This window comes from Sinocyclocheilus rhinocerous, unplaced genomic scaffold (genome assembly GCF_001515625.1).
Source record: "Sinocyclocheilus rhinocerous isolate Xijiao unplaced genomic scaffold, SAMN03320098_v1.1 scaffold166, whole genome shotgun sequence".
Classification (NCBI taxonomy): Eukaryota; Metazoa; Chordata; class Actinopteri; order Cypriniformes; family Cyprinidae; genus Sinocyclocheilus; species Sinocyclocheilus rhinocerous.
The window spans coordinates 1,293,504-1,310,540 of NW_015633186.1; the positions used below are offsets into that span (position 1 = coordinate 1,293,504).

Below are 17,037 nucleotides of genomic sequence, written 5' to 3' on the forward strand. Positions count from 1 at the left end.
TTTTTTTACTTCAACAATAATCTGCCATGGGTCTTCTTTAAAATGAGACCAAACTTAACTCTGTGCTCCCAAGCTTCCAATTTTTATGACAGTTTTTTGACATGGACATTTTTGTCCACTATGGACCTATGTGTAACTTTTTTTAAGTGACGTACAAGGGTTAAAAAGTCATTTTTGCCGTTTTATCTCATAATTTTGACTTATTGTCATAATTATGATATTTTTGTCAAAATTCTGAATATAAGCATATATTCAAATCAAAATTTCTGATGTAGTCATAATTATGACTATTTCATGATATCAACTTTGTGTCATAATTACGCCATTTAAAGTCATTATTTTGACTTTTCATCTCATAATTATGACTTACCACAGCATGATTTTTTTCTTATGTGGCAGAAAAAGGCTTCCATATGATTCTGCTATGGCTCTGTTTGGAACTATTTTTGTTTGCAGAGTAAGAATACTAAGTAAAAAAAATGACATGGGTGGAGTTTGTCCTAGTCCAGCTCCACCTCTACGGATCTAATGGGTGGAGCTTGACCTAATTAGGTTTAGTGATAGGGTTAGGGTGTGGCTGGACCTTCAAGCACCAGCCATTACATTCAAAGAGGGGGAGCTGAACGTTAAGCTCCACCCATTGGCTATGCACTGACCCTATTGTGTCTAAAGTGGAAGTTATTCAGTATTAATCGTAATCTGATATTCAGAACAACTACACTTGTTTTAGTTTGATACTGCTTAAATTTGAATCCGTACAAGGACATGCAACTACTGTACCATTTTTACAGTCGTGTATTTTTCTGGCTTTTGTATTTCAGTGGATCTGCTGCTGCCAATACCATATCTCAGGTCTATATTTGTGTTTTCCTCTATTTATATATTCGCTGGAAGAAGCTCCATGTTGAAACATGGGGAGGTGAGCTAACTAGCTAGTTAAACTTACAGATAAACCAGACAAACTTACTATATTGTTTACATAAATGCATAAAATACCACTCTATGTCTGTCAGAGCTTTCTCTGCTCTCCACAGGCTGGTCATGTGGCTCACTGCAGGAGTGGGATGGATATATGAAACTGGCCATCCCCAGTACCATGATGCTCTGCTTTGAGTGGTGGATTTATGAGGTTGGAGGATTCTTAGCAGGTGCTTTCTAAAGACTGAAGTCGAAAACAAACCTTTGTGTTAATACACAGAAACCACTGCCTGTAAACTGAAATTGAATTATGCATTTTATTAGGCCTAGACATGAAGAATGGCCTCCAGTTAAAATGTCTGTTTGGATGTAGTGCTTAATGTGGTTTAAGGTTATTCATTTTAGCCACAAATGATTTTTCATGCATGATTGCTTTAGGAAAAGAGAAAATGCTTGTGTAAAAGCTTTAACACAGAGAAAAACCTGTAACATTATGATACTGTCAAACGCATTCCGTTATGTCCGTCTCTTTCAGGCATGCTAGGAGAGTTGGATCTGGCAGCTCAGCATGCAGTCATTATGCTGGCTTTTATAAACTACATGGTAATTTAAGTCCTAATTTTTACCCAATTATAACTTTCCCAAAGGAAAATTAACAGATGCTTCCATTTTCCTACTATGTCCCTTGTCAAACAATGATTTACTTGAGACATTATCAGACAAACAAAGTATATGAAATTTATTAGAGAACTCAGCAGGTTCAGAGGTCAGCAAGGTTTTTTTTGTGTGATTAACTGATGCTTATATTTAGCACTGATGCATTAAATGGATCAAAAGTGACAGAATAGACATGTTTAATGCTGTTCTTTTGAACTTTCTAAATATCAAAGAATAATAACTGCATAACTGTTTCCATTGCTAATAACATGTTTCTTGAGAATCAAATCAGTCAGCATATTAGAATGATTTCTGAAGGATCATGTGACATGGCTGCTGAAAATTCAGCTTTATCAACACAGGGCCCTTGTCAAACAATGATTTACTTGATACATTATCAGACAAACAAAGTATATGAAATTTATTAGAGAACTCAGCAGGTTCAGAGGTCAGCAAGGTTTTTTTTTTTGATTAATTGATGCTTATATTTAGCACTGATGCATTAAATGGATCAAAAGTGACAGAATAGACATGTTTAATGCTGTTCTTTTGAACTTTCTAAATATCAAAGAATAATAACTGCATAACTGTTTCCATTGCTAATAACATGTTTCTTGAGAATCAAATCAGTCAGCATATTAGAATGATTTCTGAAGGATCATGTGACATGGCTGCTGAAAATTCAGCTTTATCAACACAGGGATAAATTACATTTTATAAAAAATATATTAACATAGAAAAGTGATTTTAAATGATAATAATATTTTAATGTATTTTTGATTTTAAAAAATGTGTCCTTGGTGAGCATAAGAGATGTCTCTAAAATGACCCCAAACCTTTGAACAGTAATGTATTTTCCTGGGATGCCAGTTTCCATTAGGGATTCAAGGTGCGGCGTGTGTACGTGTGGGTAATGCACTCGGAGCAGGAGATACGGCCGGAGCGATCCGCACCAGCAAGGTGTCCCTCACCTGCACAGGTTTACAAACAGTCATATTCCTTTGAGACACATTCATCTTTCATTGTCTGCTCATGTCTGACACGTCCTTTTTCTTTTCCTTTATCTTTTGGATGCAGCTGCCTTGGCTGTTTTGCAAGGTCTTGTGCTTGCATCAACAAAAACTGTGATTGGTTTCTTATTTACATCAGACGGGTAGGTATTTGTTTTGCAAATCAGACTTGCAGTAATGATGTTCTTTAAACAGTACTGTACTGGTGATTGTGTCTTATTTTGTAGGCATATTGTGGCACTCGTCTCCAAACTCTTGAACGTCTATTGTGTGCTTCAGTTCTTTGATGGTCTTGTTGTGAGTACTTTACATTGCAATTTTTTCTTTTTTTCTTTTTTCAGAAGAATTGACAAGTGATTTATTTTTATGCATGGCTTTAGATGGCTGTGTTTTCCAAATGCACTGTTTTTTTTTCTTAAAGTAAAAAAAAAAAGCAAAAATCAGTACTTTTTTTTTAAAGTTGAAAAAGTGTAGGCTATATAATAAAAAGTTATAAATAATACAAGATTAAAAGAAAATACTATTTCAGTCTTTATACCTAAAGGTTTAATGTTTAATTCAATGTGCTACTTGCCATTTTTATGCATTTGTAAAATTTGATAGCTAAAATTAATTTAAAGGAAATTCTACACCAATTTTTTCCCGCAATAAATATATACATTAAATAAAACATATATAATGAGTAATGAAGAATGTATCTTGAATGAAGTTTATTTTCTCACCCCATTGGTGAATTGTTTTTCTGTTTTTGAAGCATAATTTTAACAACAATATAGTTGCCAATGGGGTAAGAAAATATTTTCTTGGACAAAATCGTATGCACGTTTTGCTCCTTAAGTACATGTTTTTTGCAGTGTAATCATTTAAGTGTTTGTTTAGCTCAACTGGAACGCACAAACTGATCAAATGTATAGTTTGAATGCACAGTCAGATAAATGTTCTGTAAATGCAAAAATGTAAATGTCTAAATGTATTCTTTTGTTCTGTCCTCAAGTGTGTCAGCATGGGTATTCTGTTGGGTTCAGGGCAGCAGAAGATTGCAGCTGTAGCTAATTTCTTTGGGTATTACTGCATTGGACTTCCACTTGGCACCTCGCTCATGTTTGCTGCGAAATTAGACGTTGTTGGTTTGTTTTCCTTCATTTTTTCATGCTGTGATCTTATTAACAATTCAAATAAATTGTCACTCATTGTACTCGTTGATATTCTGTGACCTTGTCATCTTCTGTGGTCACCATGTTAGCATCTGGTTTCTAAATCATAATTTCATTGGGTTGAAGCACATAGAGAACATCAGTGGACGCAGTACAGGTCCCTGCAGAATTGCATTAATGCATCTCGAGCACCCAGAACAGCATTCATTAAAACATTTCTGTAATGAGATAACAGCTGTCCTACAGCAATGTCCTCTCTTGCTTTCACAGGCTTTTGGCTGGGACTTCTCATTTGCGTATGTGTGCAGTCCAGTTTTTTCATTGCAGTCATTTTTAAGCTCAACTGGGAGCGTGTGACCAAAGAGGTATATTTCAGCATTTCAGGTGTGCTTCCTATTTTTGTTTTTTTGTAATCATCTTTACAAAAGATCTTTTTAAGATGTTTAGTAAAAATGAATTACAATTCACAGTCTATTTGACTTCATAACGTGTTGAAAACAGATATTCAATGAGGAAAAAAATATAGAGTGAGACTTGATTATGTCCATCAGGATTTGATCAGATTATGAAAAGTGGCTTTTACATACCAAAATGGATCCAGACTGAATGTGAGTTTGATAAAACAATGTCTAATTAGCTTTATTTTATTTATTTTTTTAAAACTGTTTGTTAACATTATCCAGTAGCTTGTACTGCCCATATGATGTCAAAAAAAAAAAAATGTTTAAAAATATTAGATAATATTAAATAATAAATACACTGAATACATTATTTAAAATATATATTTTATTGAAATTATTATTAGTATTATAAATTAAATTGTTATTATTATTATATAAATCTGATTATTTTATGTATTAATATTATGAGTTTATTTACATTGTGAATTTTGACTATTTATTCAGCTTTACACTGCAAAGACTGATGCGTTGTATGTATTGATTGTTGAGTAAAGCTGATAAAAAAACAAAAAAAAATGTTTTTGCTGTCTTGCAATTACAGTTATTTCCTTCCAGAAATGCAAGTGTAATTTTAGTTAAAATCTCCATGCTTTTAACTCTTTTCTGATCTCATCAATTATATGGTATGATACATCCATAACATTTCAGGCAGTGGAAAGAGCTGGAAAGCGTAAAATCCCTGCAATGTCAACTCCGGATAGTCTCAGAGCGAGGCACAGAGAGGTATGTCTGATGACTTTTACTGATCTTAACACAAAACATCTTTGGAAACTGAGCTTGATGTCTTGTCTGCTCTCAGAATGGGGATGAGTACATGAGCATGAACTCGAGTGATCAGAACGAGGAGCCAGACGTGGAGGAAAAGCTCTCTACCGCTCAGCTGATCCTCAGGAGGGGTCTGACCACCCTCGCTGCTCTTCTCATCCTAGCTGTAGGAATAGCCGTCCATCTCACTGTACCTTTACCTGAGGTGTCTTATGCTGTCAGAGCAAATACTACTTTGGACTCAAACTTTACTACGCCTTCATCTCTCATCCATTCAACTTCAATCTCAATCTGAAAACCAGAGCCTAGAGCTGTAGCTGTTTGTACATACAGTATATCCCAGGTATTTTCTGTTTAGCCATTTTCTAGAAAGTTATAGTTTCCAAAACACATTTGTGACTTAAGTGTCAATTTTTCAAAATTGAGATGTATACATCATCTGAAAGCTGAATTAAGCTTTCCATTGATGCATGGTTTGTTAGGATAGGACAATATTTGGTCGAGATACAACTATTTTAAAATCTGGAATCTGAGGGTGCAAAAAAAATCAAAATATTGAGAAAATCACCTTTAAAGTTGTCCAAATGAAGTCCTTAGCAATGCATCTTACTAATCAAAAGTTAGGTTTTGATATATTTATTGTAGGAACTTTACAAAATATCTTCATGGAACATGATATTTACTTAATATCCTAATGATTTTTGGCATAAAAGAAAAATCTATAATTTTGACCCACAAATATACCCCAGCGACTTAAGACTGGTTTTGTGGTCCAGGGTCACATTTAATAATTTCTGAAGCATTACATACATGAGGTTTAAAACAATTAACAAACAGAAATGCAAATATATTTGGTTTTAAGAATATTTAGTTTTATTGGAAAACAAAACAAAACACTGGTTAAGAAAGTACTATTTTAAAATGTTTTATTTGAAAACCTGCAGACGACTTCTTTTTTATATGTATATACTTTAGAAAATTAACTTTTCGTTTGTTTCGAAATTGTATATTTTATTTTCAATTTTTAAATTCCCAGCTGGCAGCAGATCAGTGTTTACTGATGTTTTGGACTCTTATGTTTGACTGAAATTGTTTGAGAACAACATTGATAGCATAATCTATCACATCTTTACCTTTTCCCCAGGGATTCATGGGGCAGAAAGTCATTTTTACGGTCACCTTGAATGAAACAGTCCCATCTGCTGACCATGTTCTGCAGTAATGAGAAAGGAAAATGCCACAATCCTTGAATAAAATCAGGGATTTGTACCCTTTTCCTATTTTACTCGTGTCCTCTGACACATTAAGCCTTTTATGTTAGAATTTATGACTCTTAAAGAAACAAAATACAAAGCACTTTTTACATGTATTTTTAAACATCATAGCTTTGCATAATATGCAACAAATACAACTGCTGAGTTTTCAATCATGAGCAGTCTCTGAATCATATTTTATATAATCAGTCATTCCTGATTTAATTTGTTTTGATTAATAAAAAAAAAACAGATTAAAGGTGAAAATGATAAAACAGATGTTCTGATATTCATTCATCCTTAGCACACATTCTTAATATTTTAAACATAATTTAAAAAAAGAATAAAAGCGAGTTTTCAATCATGAGCAGTCTCTGAATCATATTTTATATAATCAGTCATTCCTGATTTAATTTGTTTTGATTAAAAAAAAAAAACAGATTAAAGGTGAAAATGATAAAACAGATGTTCTGATATTCATTCATCCTTAGCACACATTCTTAATATTTTAAACATAATTTAAAAAAAGAATAAAAGGAGACATATTGGTGTATGCACAATATTTATTTGGCAAATGTTAGAAAATTACTAAAATAACTTACATGTACAATTTGTTACTCATCACACATTTGCAATATTAAAATTCATGAGTCCAGCTATAGGAACTCAGAGCAGCTGTTACAACATCTTTTTCTTTCTCTCTCTTTTTTCTTATTCTTTTTCTTGAAATCTTGCCAGAACTTTCAGCTTTGTGAACATCACACTGGTTCAAAGGTTGGTGTGAGGCACTGAGGAGGAAGGGAAAAACATGTTAATGTTTGCCTTTCTCCTTAAAAAAGTCATCCTTTTTATGAAATCGCATCTACTGTATATGATGGTCCAACACATCGTGAGTCTAATGTACATTAGTTTAGGTATTAGTCACTCGTGAACTTGATTCTTGGAAGCTGATTGATGATTCACTGATTTGTTTGTAAATGTTCTTGGCTGTGAGATGTACTATATGAAGAAACAAACCAAAATAGATCTACAATTACAGTGACATTACTGGCAAACGACTATCAAAAGCCAGTTGTAATGATAAACAAATCTTGGCTTTTAAATGTTAAAGTCATATTTGTGGCTCTAGGTTGAAAAGAGCAGTTGGATGAATCATTTCATATGGGTTAATGGAGGGGGATGTGAATGGCATGCATAAGGCAAAAAATATTTGTCATTGTAATCTGAAGGTCATTGAAAGTGAAAAGGCCAAAGGTCATGTGGAGTATAAAAAAACTGAGAACGAGATGATTTAGTAGCATAAGTTTTATGCAAAGTGTATTTTTACACATTGTATTGTTTAATGTTTTTAAAGAAAGACATCTCTTATGCTCACCAAGACAATCAAAAATACAGTAAAAACAGCAATATTGCGAAAAATGATTACAGTTTAAAATGTTTTCTTTTTTAATGTATTTTGAAATGTAATTTATTCCTGTGATGGCAATGCTGGATTCTCAGCATGATTACTCTAGTCTTCAGTTTCACATGATCCTTTAGAAATCATTCTAATATGCTGATTTTCTACTCAAGAAACATTTCTTATCATCAATGTTGAAAACAGCTTTATTATTGCTTAATATGCTTAATTTTGCTCAGTGTGCACTGCTTAATATTTTTGTATAAGCCATAATACATTTCTTTCAGGATTATTTGATGAAATAAGAAGTTCAAAAGATCAGCATTTATTTCAAATATGTTTTTGTAACCATGTAAAATGTCTTTAATGTCACTTTTAACCAATTTAATGCATCCAATTGCTGAATAAAAGTAAAAATGTCTTTTGAAAAAAAAAAACATTTGTAAGAATTTTAATAGTAATTTTTAGTATTTGTTTACTTGAGGAGTACTTTTTTTTTTTGGTGTTTAGCGTTTTCATATGTACGCCAGAGAACACTCCGCTAGTAAACGATCCACCAAGCTGTGATACAATAAGTCAATAATTTAAGTAACAATAAGTAATATGTAAAGCTTTTTTCAAAGTAGTAACTTTGTTGTTGTGGTGGAGCTAGAGCCAACTGTAACTCAGGCATGGGTTACATAGTTAGAGCTGCAAGTCTTCTGCTGTTAAATACACGAAACTATACATTTTCAACTCAATACTGGATATATTAAATAGAATCATTATACTTATTACATTTATGTGTTGTAAATACAGTTGTTAATCAACTTGTAATTAGATTTTAAAAATAACTGATTGATCTTGTGAAAAAATCTATCGTCACACAATGCAACTCTTTGCCAGGATTGCAAACATCCTCCTCCCATCCTGTGGATTAAATCAAAGCTTCTCATTGTCTTCACCTCAGTTAATCAGTAAGCTTTCAAAGGTGCTGAATGCGGACCTGAAGACTGAACAGCGGTAGAAGGGTCCCTTACAGTCTATGAAGCAAAGCCAGGCCTCTTACAGTGTCTTCGAGGATCACTACTGAGAAGATCATGGACGCCTCGAGTCCCAGAGCTGATGCCGTGTCAATGGAGCCCAGTGCCAAGCTGTTTTGCTGTGGTTTCGTGAGGCGTTGCATCCCTCTGGTGTATAGAGAAGAGCTATACCACATCCTGCGCATGACTGGACCCCTGGTGAGGAGTCTGTCACATACCCATCATGATAATGTGCTATGCTTGTTTTGTATGAATAGTAGAGAGCTGGCAGAGAAATGCAGCTGCTTATACAAAAAATGATCCATTACTGAATAGACCATGATCTGTTTTGGGTACAGTTTGTATTATGTCTTCATGCATGTCCATTTGAATATAAATGAATCCTGGATGAGTTGATTCTTGATTGTTAAATGCATCCATAATAATGTACGATATGTCTTGCATCTTGCATAAAATAAATACTGTATAAAAAAATATGCCTGTCATGAATAGATTAGAAATCACATTAAGAGCATGGGATATTTCCAAAAGAAGATCAGTTAAAGAAATTGGTTTACAAATAAAATTCTCTCAAGAATCTTCACAGAGGTGCTTTGTTTTTCATCCATGTGACTGTGTACTTTCACAGCCATAATCCTTGTGAGTCCAGAACTTTCATCTTCATTTTGTGCTAAATATTTCTTTGTTTGTATTCTTAGCTTGTCTGCCGGTTCCTGAATTTCCTCCTTTTCTTTGTGGTGACAATGTTCTGTGGCCGCCTGGGGAACACTGTGCTAGCGGGTTATGCCATGGCCTCAGCTGTAAGTCTGTTCGATTCAAAACTTCTGCCGGCCAATATGTGCTATGGACCACATTATTAAGATGTGCAATGTAGTTATAGAGCATTAAGCAAAATGTGTTCGATTTGTTTTTCAGACAATAAATGTAACAGCTGCAGCAACGGGGTTGGGACTTGCTTTGGCATGCGACACTTTGGTATCACAGGTGTGTTTTATACACAAATATCACTCCAACTGCTTAATAAAATAATAAGCCAAAAGCCTGAAAAAAAAAAATTAAAATAATGAAAGGACTACCATGAATCAAACAACAGTTTTGACAGCAATGAAAATGAGGCTGTGAGGGACTTAAGTACAGTGTGTTTAATGGCTTGTACTGTTGTTTAACAACATACCGATTGTTCAGCTGACAAAATGTCTTACCGAAAAAATCTTTCAGTGGACAAAAACTCCATAAACAGTTGTGAAAATTGTTATCTATCAGTTTTATTTAGTGCTTGTTGTTAGTTTATACGTGTGAAATTCAATATGGCGTCTAACCTTACTAAGGTCTATAAATAACTTGTCTTGTTTATGTTAAATACTTCAAAGGCATTAGAATACAAATGATTCTCCATTGTTATATTCAAGCATATTGTATGACGTCTTGCATTCCATATAGATGAAATGCTGTATGATATGCAAAGAAATCGACATAAATAACATTAACAGGTTTTATGTGTTATTTTCATTATAGATCAGTTAAAGTAATTGGTAAAAACAAGATTCTGTCATAACATTTATAGTCATATAACATTTTTAGGTTGATTCCCCTAAACCGTTAACACAGGTCAGAGTAAAAGGTAGGCTATAAAGCTTTCACTGAAGCAAAGGTAAAAAAGCTAAAAGGTACATTTTTGTCCCTTATTTATCCCCATGATGGTATATACAGTAATAGTATCTTAAAAGCACATATTAGTACTTTAAATGACATATTAGTGTTTATTTACTTACATACCCAAAGAGTACATGTTGGTACCTTTTGAAAAGGTACTGTCCTAGTGACGGTTTTGTACCTTGTTTTCTGAGAGTGTATAGTAAAATAACTAATAGCTTACGACAGTCTTTCATCTTGCCCTCAGACATTCGGGAGTAAGAACCTTCTCCGTGTAGGCGTCATCCTGCAGAGAGGCATCATAATTCTGACGCTCTTCAGTTTGCCCTGCTGGGCTTTGCTTGTGAACACCCAGCCTCTCCTTCTCTATCTGGGGCAGGACCCCGAGGTGGCCAGGTGACCGGCGCACTCTTTCTGAACATATTTGGATTGATATTGACTGTTGAATGCTGATGCACTAGAGTACACTATGGAGACTGACTGACTGACACTTTCTCTCTCTCAGGATTGCACAGCTGTATGTGATTGCATATTTGCCAGCAATTCCGGTAAGGCCCACTAATGGATGATTATGGATTGCATTTCCAGCCCAGATGAACTCAAATCAAATAATTCTTTGTATACATTGCTGTTCATCCTCATCCTGTCCCATGTCTATATTACAGGCCATGTTTCTGTATCAGCTGCAACTGTCATATCTTCAGAACCAGGTACATAAAATGATTTTTTTAAGGAAATGAACAACTTAATAACTGCATTCAGTTCTTGTATGTTGATATTGTCATGCTCATGAACCCTCTGTAGGGAGTGATCAAGCCTCAGATGTTCGCATCTGCAGTTGCCAATGTTGCCAATGTGATAGTGAACTACTTTCTGCTGTACTGGTGGGATTTTGGAGTCTAGTGAGTATAAATGTTTTCCATATTATTTATGTGTCTTTTCACATGTCTTTGGTTTTCAGTATTCTCATATTTTTCTGTTCATTTTTAGTGGGTCTGCTGCTGCAAACACCTTTGCTCAGGTTTTTAATTGTTTTGCCCTGTTTTGTTTCATCCGCTGGCAGAGACTCCATGAAAAAACTTGGGGAGGTGAGTTTTGTGGATGTTACTTTGAAAGTGTAGTTTGCAAAAAAGCTACTTGATTGCCTATTTTTTTAAACTACCTAGTCAAGCTACTTTTTGTTACTTTAGTCTTTTTCTTGAACAAAATAACGCTTTGAATGCTGTTTAGGGCGAACCATTTTCCTACAATAATTCGGATTTAAGCATATGACAGGGAGCATCGTTTGGAATGATTCGATTCACTAAATTGAATTAGACTTTTCACGGCTGTCTACTGGGAGTCGATTCATTGGAATAATTCTTGCGTATATATTCTTCCGCATATGGCAGAGAAAAGACGAGGCCATTAACTAAATCGAATAAGACTTTCCAAGACAATAAATTGAATCAGACTAACGCTTCTCACTATAATGAATCGCTAATAGGAAAGTTTCTGAAGAGCGTGTTTGTCTTGTTACTGGACAACCTACACAATTTTAAAAACATAACCTTCGTATAGCTCAGGGGTAGGCAAGTTCGGTCCTAGAGAGCCGCAGTCCTGCAGAGTTCAGCTCCAACCCTGAAAAAAAAACTCACCTGCCTATAGCCTTAGTAATCCTGAAGACATTGATTAGCTTGTTCAGGTGTGTTTGATTAGGGTTGGAGCTGAACTCTGCAGGACTGCCCCTGGTATAGCTGAAAGGTTAGCATACCGTCGCTACTCGCTACATTTGCTTCTTTACTTCTGAATGCAGGTCCCAGTGTGAAGGTTGGTTGGGTCATGAAGGTTCAAAACACACTCAGACTTAGACTAATTTCTTACGGTTTTCCTTTTCCTCCAAAAGGGTGGTCTTCAGAAGCCTTGCAGGATTGGGGGTCCTACATGAAGCTAGCCATTCCCAGCACACTGATGACCTGTTTTGAATGGTGGATCTATGAAGTTGGAGGCTTCTTGGCAGGTACATTCCGTGGTTATAATAGTGAACTAAAACTAGGGCTGCACGAAAAACAAATGTAAAATATTGATAAGAACTATTATAGTATATCAATAGTGGTAAAATAACAGTGGCGTATTCACAGTACAGAAAATAAATATGTTTATGTTTGTATACTTAACCAGTTTGCTGATTAAAGAACCGGCTTTCTGACAAGATGCGCGTTAAATATCGCATGCGATTTATCGTGCAGCCCTAACTAAAACCATAAAAAAAATAAAAACAAATGTAAAATATTGATAAGAACTATTATAGTATATCAATAGTGGTAAAATAACAGTGGCGTATTCACAGTACAGAAAATAAATATGTTTATGTTTGTATACTTAACCAGTTTGCTTTTACTATTGTTTTTTCATTTAATCATTCCTTCATGAATAACTCTCCTCTTCCCATCAGGAATGCTGAGTGAGGTGGACCTGGCTGCTCAACACGTGGTTATCATGCTGGCGTACATCAACTACATGGTGTGTTTGGATGATCTGAGAATATTCATATTATCATAAAAAATGTGCCTTTTCCTTTTCATGATGGTGCTGTTTTTGTTCACCTCCATTCTTATATGCCAGATCCCATTAGGAATGCAAGGTGCAGCGTGTGTTCGTGTGGGAAACGCACTTGGTGCTGGAGAAACAGCTGCTGCCATTCTCACCAGCAAGGTGTCTCTCATCAGTGCAGGTAAAAACATTTGATATCAATCATCTGCAAGCCTGTCATAACACTTCGACAGTCATATGCAGCACCGATTGATGTCATGTAAACACGTTCATTTTGTTCCCCAGCTGTTATAGCAATCTTTCAAGGTTTTGTTCTGGGCTCGACAAAAACAGTCATTGGCTACATATTCACTTCCGATGAGTAAGCCACTTATCTCATTATTTCAAGCACCAAAAAAATAACAAAATGTTTGTTGGCATAAGTACACTTTAACAAATCTATAAACACTCCAGTCTTCAAATTAAGAATTAAGACTTAACAGAAACAATGTCAACAACAGCTGCGTTTCAATTTTTCATATTTGTCATATTTAGGGCTATAGCAGAGCTTGTGTCTCACCTACTGAACATCTACTGCCCTCTTCAGTTCTTCAATGGAATACTGGTGAGTTCTACGCAACTTTTTTTTTTTCTCATTTTTTAACATTTTTACCAGTGACAGTATATAAATGGAGGAGAATGGACCACCTGTATTGAAATGAATGGGAGAATCTGTAATGCAGAAGTATAGGAGTGTAGGAATGAAAGTACTGCCTTTTAGTTAAAAGAGCCAGTCTTCAGAAACTTTGTAGCATGAATTGAACTAAAGAAGCCCAACTTATGATGCCTTTGTTGCAGTGTTACTTTAGTATCATTGATATACTATCATAGTTTTTACATTTTAAATTAGATTTTATATTTTAAATGATTTTATATTTAATGTTTAGAATGTATAAATTAGATTTTATTTTAGTTATTTTATATGTATTTTAATTACATTTTCTTTATATTTTCAATAAAATTGTTTTCATGTTTTTGTTCGTTTTTAGTTTTCTTGTTAAAGTTTTAGTAATTTTGTTGTTTTTGTCATGTTTTTTTAAATGTCTGTATATTTTCATGAATTTGTATTCATTATTTTTAGTTGTTTTTAGTTATTTTAGTACTTAGTTATTTCAAGTTGAACTAAAAAAATGACTGAAATAAAATGTATGGGTGTAATGTATATGTGCCTGTGTGCAGTAACTGTATTAAAATAGATATTCAAGTCAAGTCAAGTCACCTTTATTTATAGCACTTTTTACAATACAGATTGTTTCAAAGCAGCTTTACAGTGTTAAACAGGAAAATGGTGTGTCGATAATGCAGGAGGACAATAGTAAACAGTCAATTTTTCAGTAATGTCATCGTCCAGCTCAGTTCAGTTCTCTTCAAATAGTGTCTGTGCAATCAAGCAGACAATATTGCCAGAAATTACGTTCATATTATATTATATATAATTTTTGTTGGTTTGTTTGTGTGTATTTGTGTATATTATGAGTTCCTATACTACAGTTTTCTTTTCTTTCAGGGTGTTGGCATGGGCATTCTTCTTGGCACAGGGCAGCAGAAGATAGCCGCTATTGCTAACCTCTTTGGCTACTACTGCATTGGACTCCCATCGAGCATTGTTCTGATGTTCACAGCTAAATTACAAGTTGCTGGTTCGTCTAAATGTGTCATAATGACTCTTGTCACAATTACTGGTGTTCGATTACAGTGAACCTATTAATATCTACAATTATTTATTGTCTGCTCTTTCAGGCTTTTGGCTGGGCCTCCTCATTGCAGTATTTTTGCTAGCGATTTTTTTCATTGTGGCTATTTTTAAATTAAACTGGAAGAAAATGACAGAAGAGGTAAGCATATCAGGTCTATTAAAACGGCACCTTTCTTCTGATTATACTCCTCATGATCATGTGCTGAGTTGATGACTAAAAGAGGTTCTTTCTCTTTTAAAGGCAATTGAGCGTACAGGAAAGAGTGCAAATGGAGCAGCAAATGGAGCAATGACCCCGAACCATCGCAGCAGCTTCTACCAGGTGGTGCTCAATGCAGAGGTATTTTTTCTGTCTTTGTAGTTTTTATTTTAAATAATCAACAAGAATTAGAATTTTAATGCATTAACTAAAAAAAAAAATAACACGAATGCATTCAATGATCTCTGCTGATTTGTACATTCATACATACACTTTTAAAGGGACGGTTCACCAAAAATAAAAATGATTTGCTTATCCTCATATTGTTCCCATGATAACTATCTATGACTTTATTTGCATTTCACAGAAGAGATTAAGATATTATGAAGAATGTTTCAACAGTTGTGTCCATATAATGAAAGTCATTGGGGTCAAAAACATAATTGTACCTCATTTACATTGATTGTGTTGACAAAAAACACTTACAGTCTATCTTACAGTTTCAGAATGGGAATGGATACGTGGTTGTGAGCTCTCAAGACCAGGATGAGGGGCTCAACCATACTGTGGTGCACGAGGGGCCAAACGTGACTCAAGTGGAGGAAAAGCCTGCAGTTCTGCTCTCTACCGCTCAGCTGATCCTCAGGAGGGGTCTGACCACCCTCGCTGCTCTTCTCATCCTAGCTGTAGGAATAGGCGTCCATCTCACTGTGCCTTTACCTGAGGTATCTTATGGTGCTGGTGCAAATTTTACTTTGGACTCAAACTTTACCACAGCCACTCCCATCTAGTTAGTGAGTATCGTTTGAAACCTGGACCTCAGATAGATTCACTGTGAATATCTCTATGCTGTGAACGTGAGAGGTAATGAAGAAATTGTATTGAATTAGAAAAGTAGAAGCATTTTCACCTTGGTCTCAGGCTGTATATTGTGACCTAGACAGATGATTATATTTTTATTCTGTGTGCACTTGCTTTGTCCACGGCATTAGGCCAAGTAGTAAGAAAATCGAGCAGCTTAGCAGGAAAAGGTCTGTTCCCCAGTGACAGTCATATAATCTCTTCAGTTGACATTTTTAGTCAGGCGGTTGGAGAAATGCTGCCAAAAAGAAGACATTCTAAAGCCGCTGTCATATATTGAGAAATCTGTATTATTAAACATGGTGGAATGGTGGAAACTCGAAGCAAACGTTGTCAGTTGCATGCGGAACCTTCCTAAGGAATCCTGCCTGCCTATATTAAGGGGCTGTTCAAACAGAACATGTTTTTGTGTTTAAAAGTGTGAGTTGCAGGCCAGTGGAATGAAAAAAAGCATGGTCTAGAGCAGTGGTTCTCAAACTTTTTACAGTGGCGTTCCCCCTGGGGCATTTAACATTCGTCTGCGTACCCCCTCTCTTCCACTTAGACCGCAGTCACACCTTTATTATTAAAGGACATTATTTGCCCTCTTAAATTGATTTACAGGTGCATTTTTTTTTAACCTTTATAGAGGCAAAGATTTTCTATCCTTATTAATTGTATGTTATGTTTTATGTATTCTTAACATTCCATTAAGTGTATTATTAATATAATAAATAAAGCAATAAATGATGGCAAATTGAAGTGATAGCCTACTTGTAGATTTAAAAATAAAACCGCCAATAGGTGGCGGCAAGTATTAATGAGCCAGGTGTAGCGTCATTCATTCATTCATTCAGTAACTTAGCAAAATGCTGTAGTTATGAATGGGTTGTTAATCACTGGCTCTCCAAATCGTTCAAAGCCGCAGATTCGTTCACTAATGAAACACCACTGTATGTTGCTCAATAACTCGCACAGGATATGTGTCTTTATCGAAAAGAGTTTAAATCGATCTCAATGTACAGTGCGTGTCAATATTTGCTCTTCATACTATTAAGTGAAGATCTACTTTAAGATATATTGAACAGCAGTGCTATTTGCTAAAGCAGCATATTCAGCAGCCATCCTATCACATGCACGCTGCTTGTGTGGATGCAGTCAGTTTTGACTGCAAAAGATGAGGTAAGCTGATTGGATATCATGTATTTGACCGTTTCCGGCACTCCCATTTTCCTGTTTTTACATTATAAGCGGTATTTTGCTTGTCAGAAATGCATGTTCGGTTTTAATGTTACTTTAAGTTGGGGTAGAATTAAATGAATGCCAAAACTCTGAATTTTGTTCGCGTACCCCTTGAGAACCACTGGTCTAGAGACATGCTTTTTAAAAGTTGAACTTCACTTAATTTAAGCACCACACTTTTGGAATTACATATCATG

At 35.0% G+C, this 17,037-nt stretch overlaps 2 protein-coding genes across 2 annotated transcripts in view; both read left to right on the forward strand.

Moving 5' to 3' along the window:
• The window catches only part of LOC107743719 (multidrug and toxin extrusion protein 1), a 12,270-nt gene extending 6,083 nt beyond the window's left edge, over nt 1–6,187 (forward strand). The window contains exons 8-18 of the mRNA XM_016557111.1: nt 822–919; nt 1,035–1,148; nt 1,454–1,521; nt 2,446–2,554; nt 2,653–2,728; nt 2,813–2,882; nt 3,580–3,712; nt 4,010–4,104; nt 4,849–4,923; nt 5,000–5,182; nt 6,110–6,187. Of these exons, the coding sequence (XP_016412597.1) occupies nt 822–919; nt 1,035–1,148; nt 1,454–1,521; nt 2,446–2,554; nt 2,653–2,728; nt 2,813–2,882; nt 3,580–3,712; nt 4,010–4,104; nt 4,849–4,923; nt 5,000–5,182; nt 6,110–6,187 (1,099 nt within the window). The remainder of the gene's footprint in view (nt 1–821; nt 920–1,034; nt 1,149–1,453; nt 1,522–2,445; nt 2,555–2,652; nt 2,729–2,812; nt 2,883–3,579; nt 3,713–4,009; nt 4,105–4,848; nt 4,924–4,999; nt 5,183–6,109) is intronic.
• Nucleotides 6,188–8,601: 2,414 nt separating this feature from the next.
• On the forward strand, nt 8,602–16,010 carry slc47a4 (solute carrier family 47 member 4). The gene is made up of 17 exons (XM_016557136.1): nt 8,602–8,837; nt 9,338–9,439; nt 9,555–9,623; nt 10,540–10,688; nt 10,798–10,840; nt 10,958–11,002; nt 11,097–11,194; nt 11,283–11,380; nt 12,178–12,291; nt 12,727–12,794; nt 12,897–13,005; nt 13,110–13,185; nt 13,359–13,428; nt 14,371–14,503; nt 14,604–14,698; nt 14,801–14,899; nt 15,259–16,010. The coding sequence occupies exons 1-17, from the start codon at nt 8,697–8,699 to the stop codon at nt 15,547–15,549; spliced, it is 1,800 nt and encodes a 599-aa protein (XP_016412622.1). The 5' UTR covers nt 8,602–8,696; the 3' UTR covers nt 15,550–16,010.
• The last annotated feature ends 1,027 nt before the right edge of the window (nt 16,011–17,037 follow it).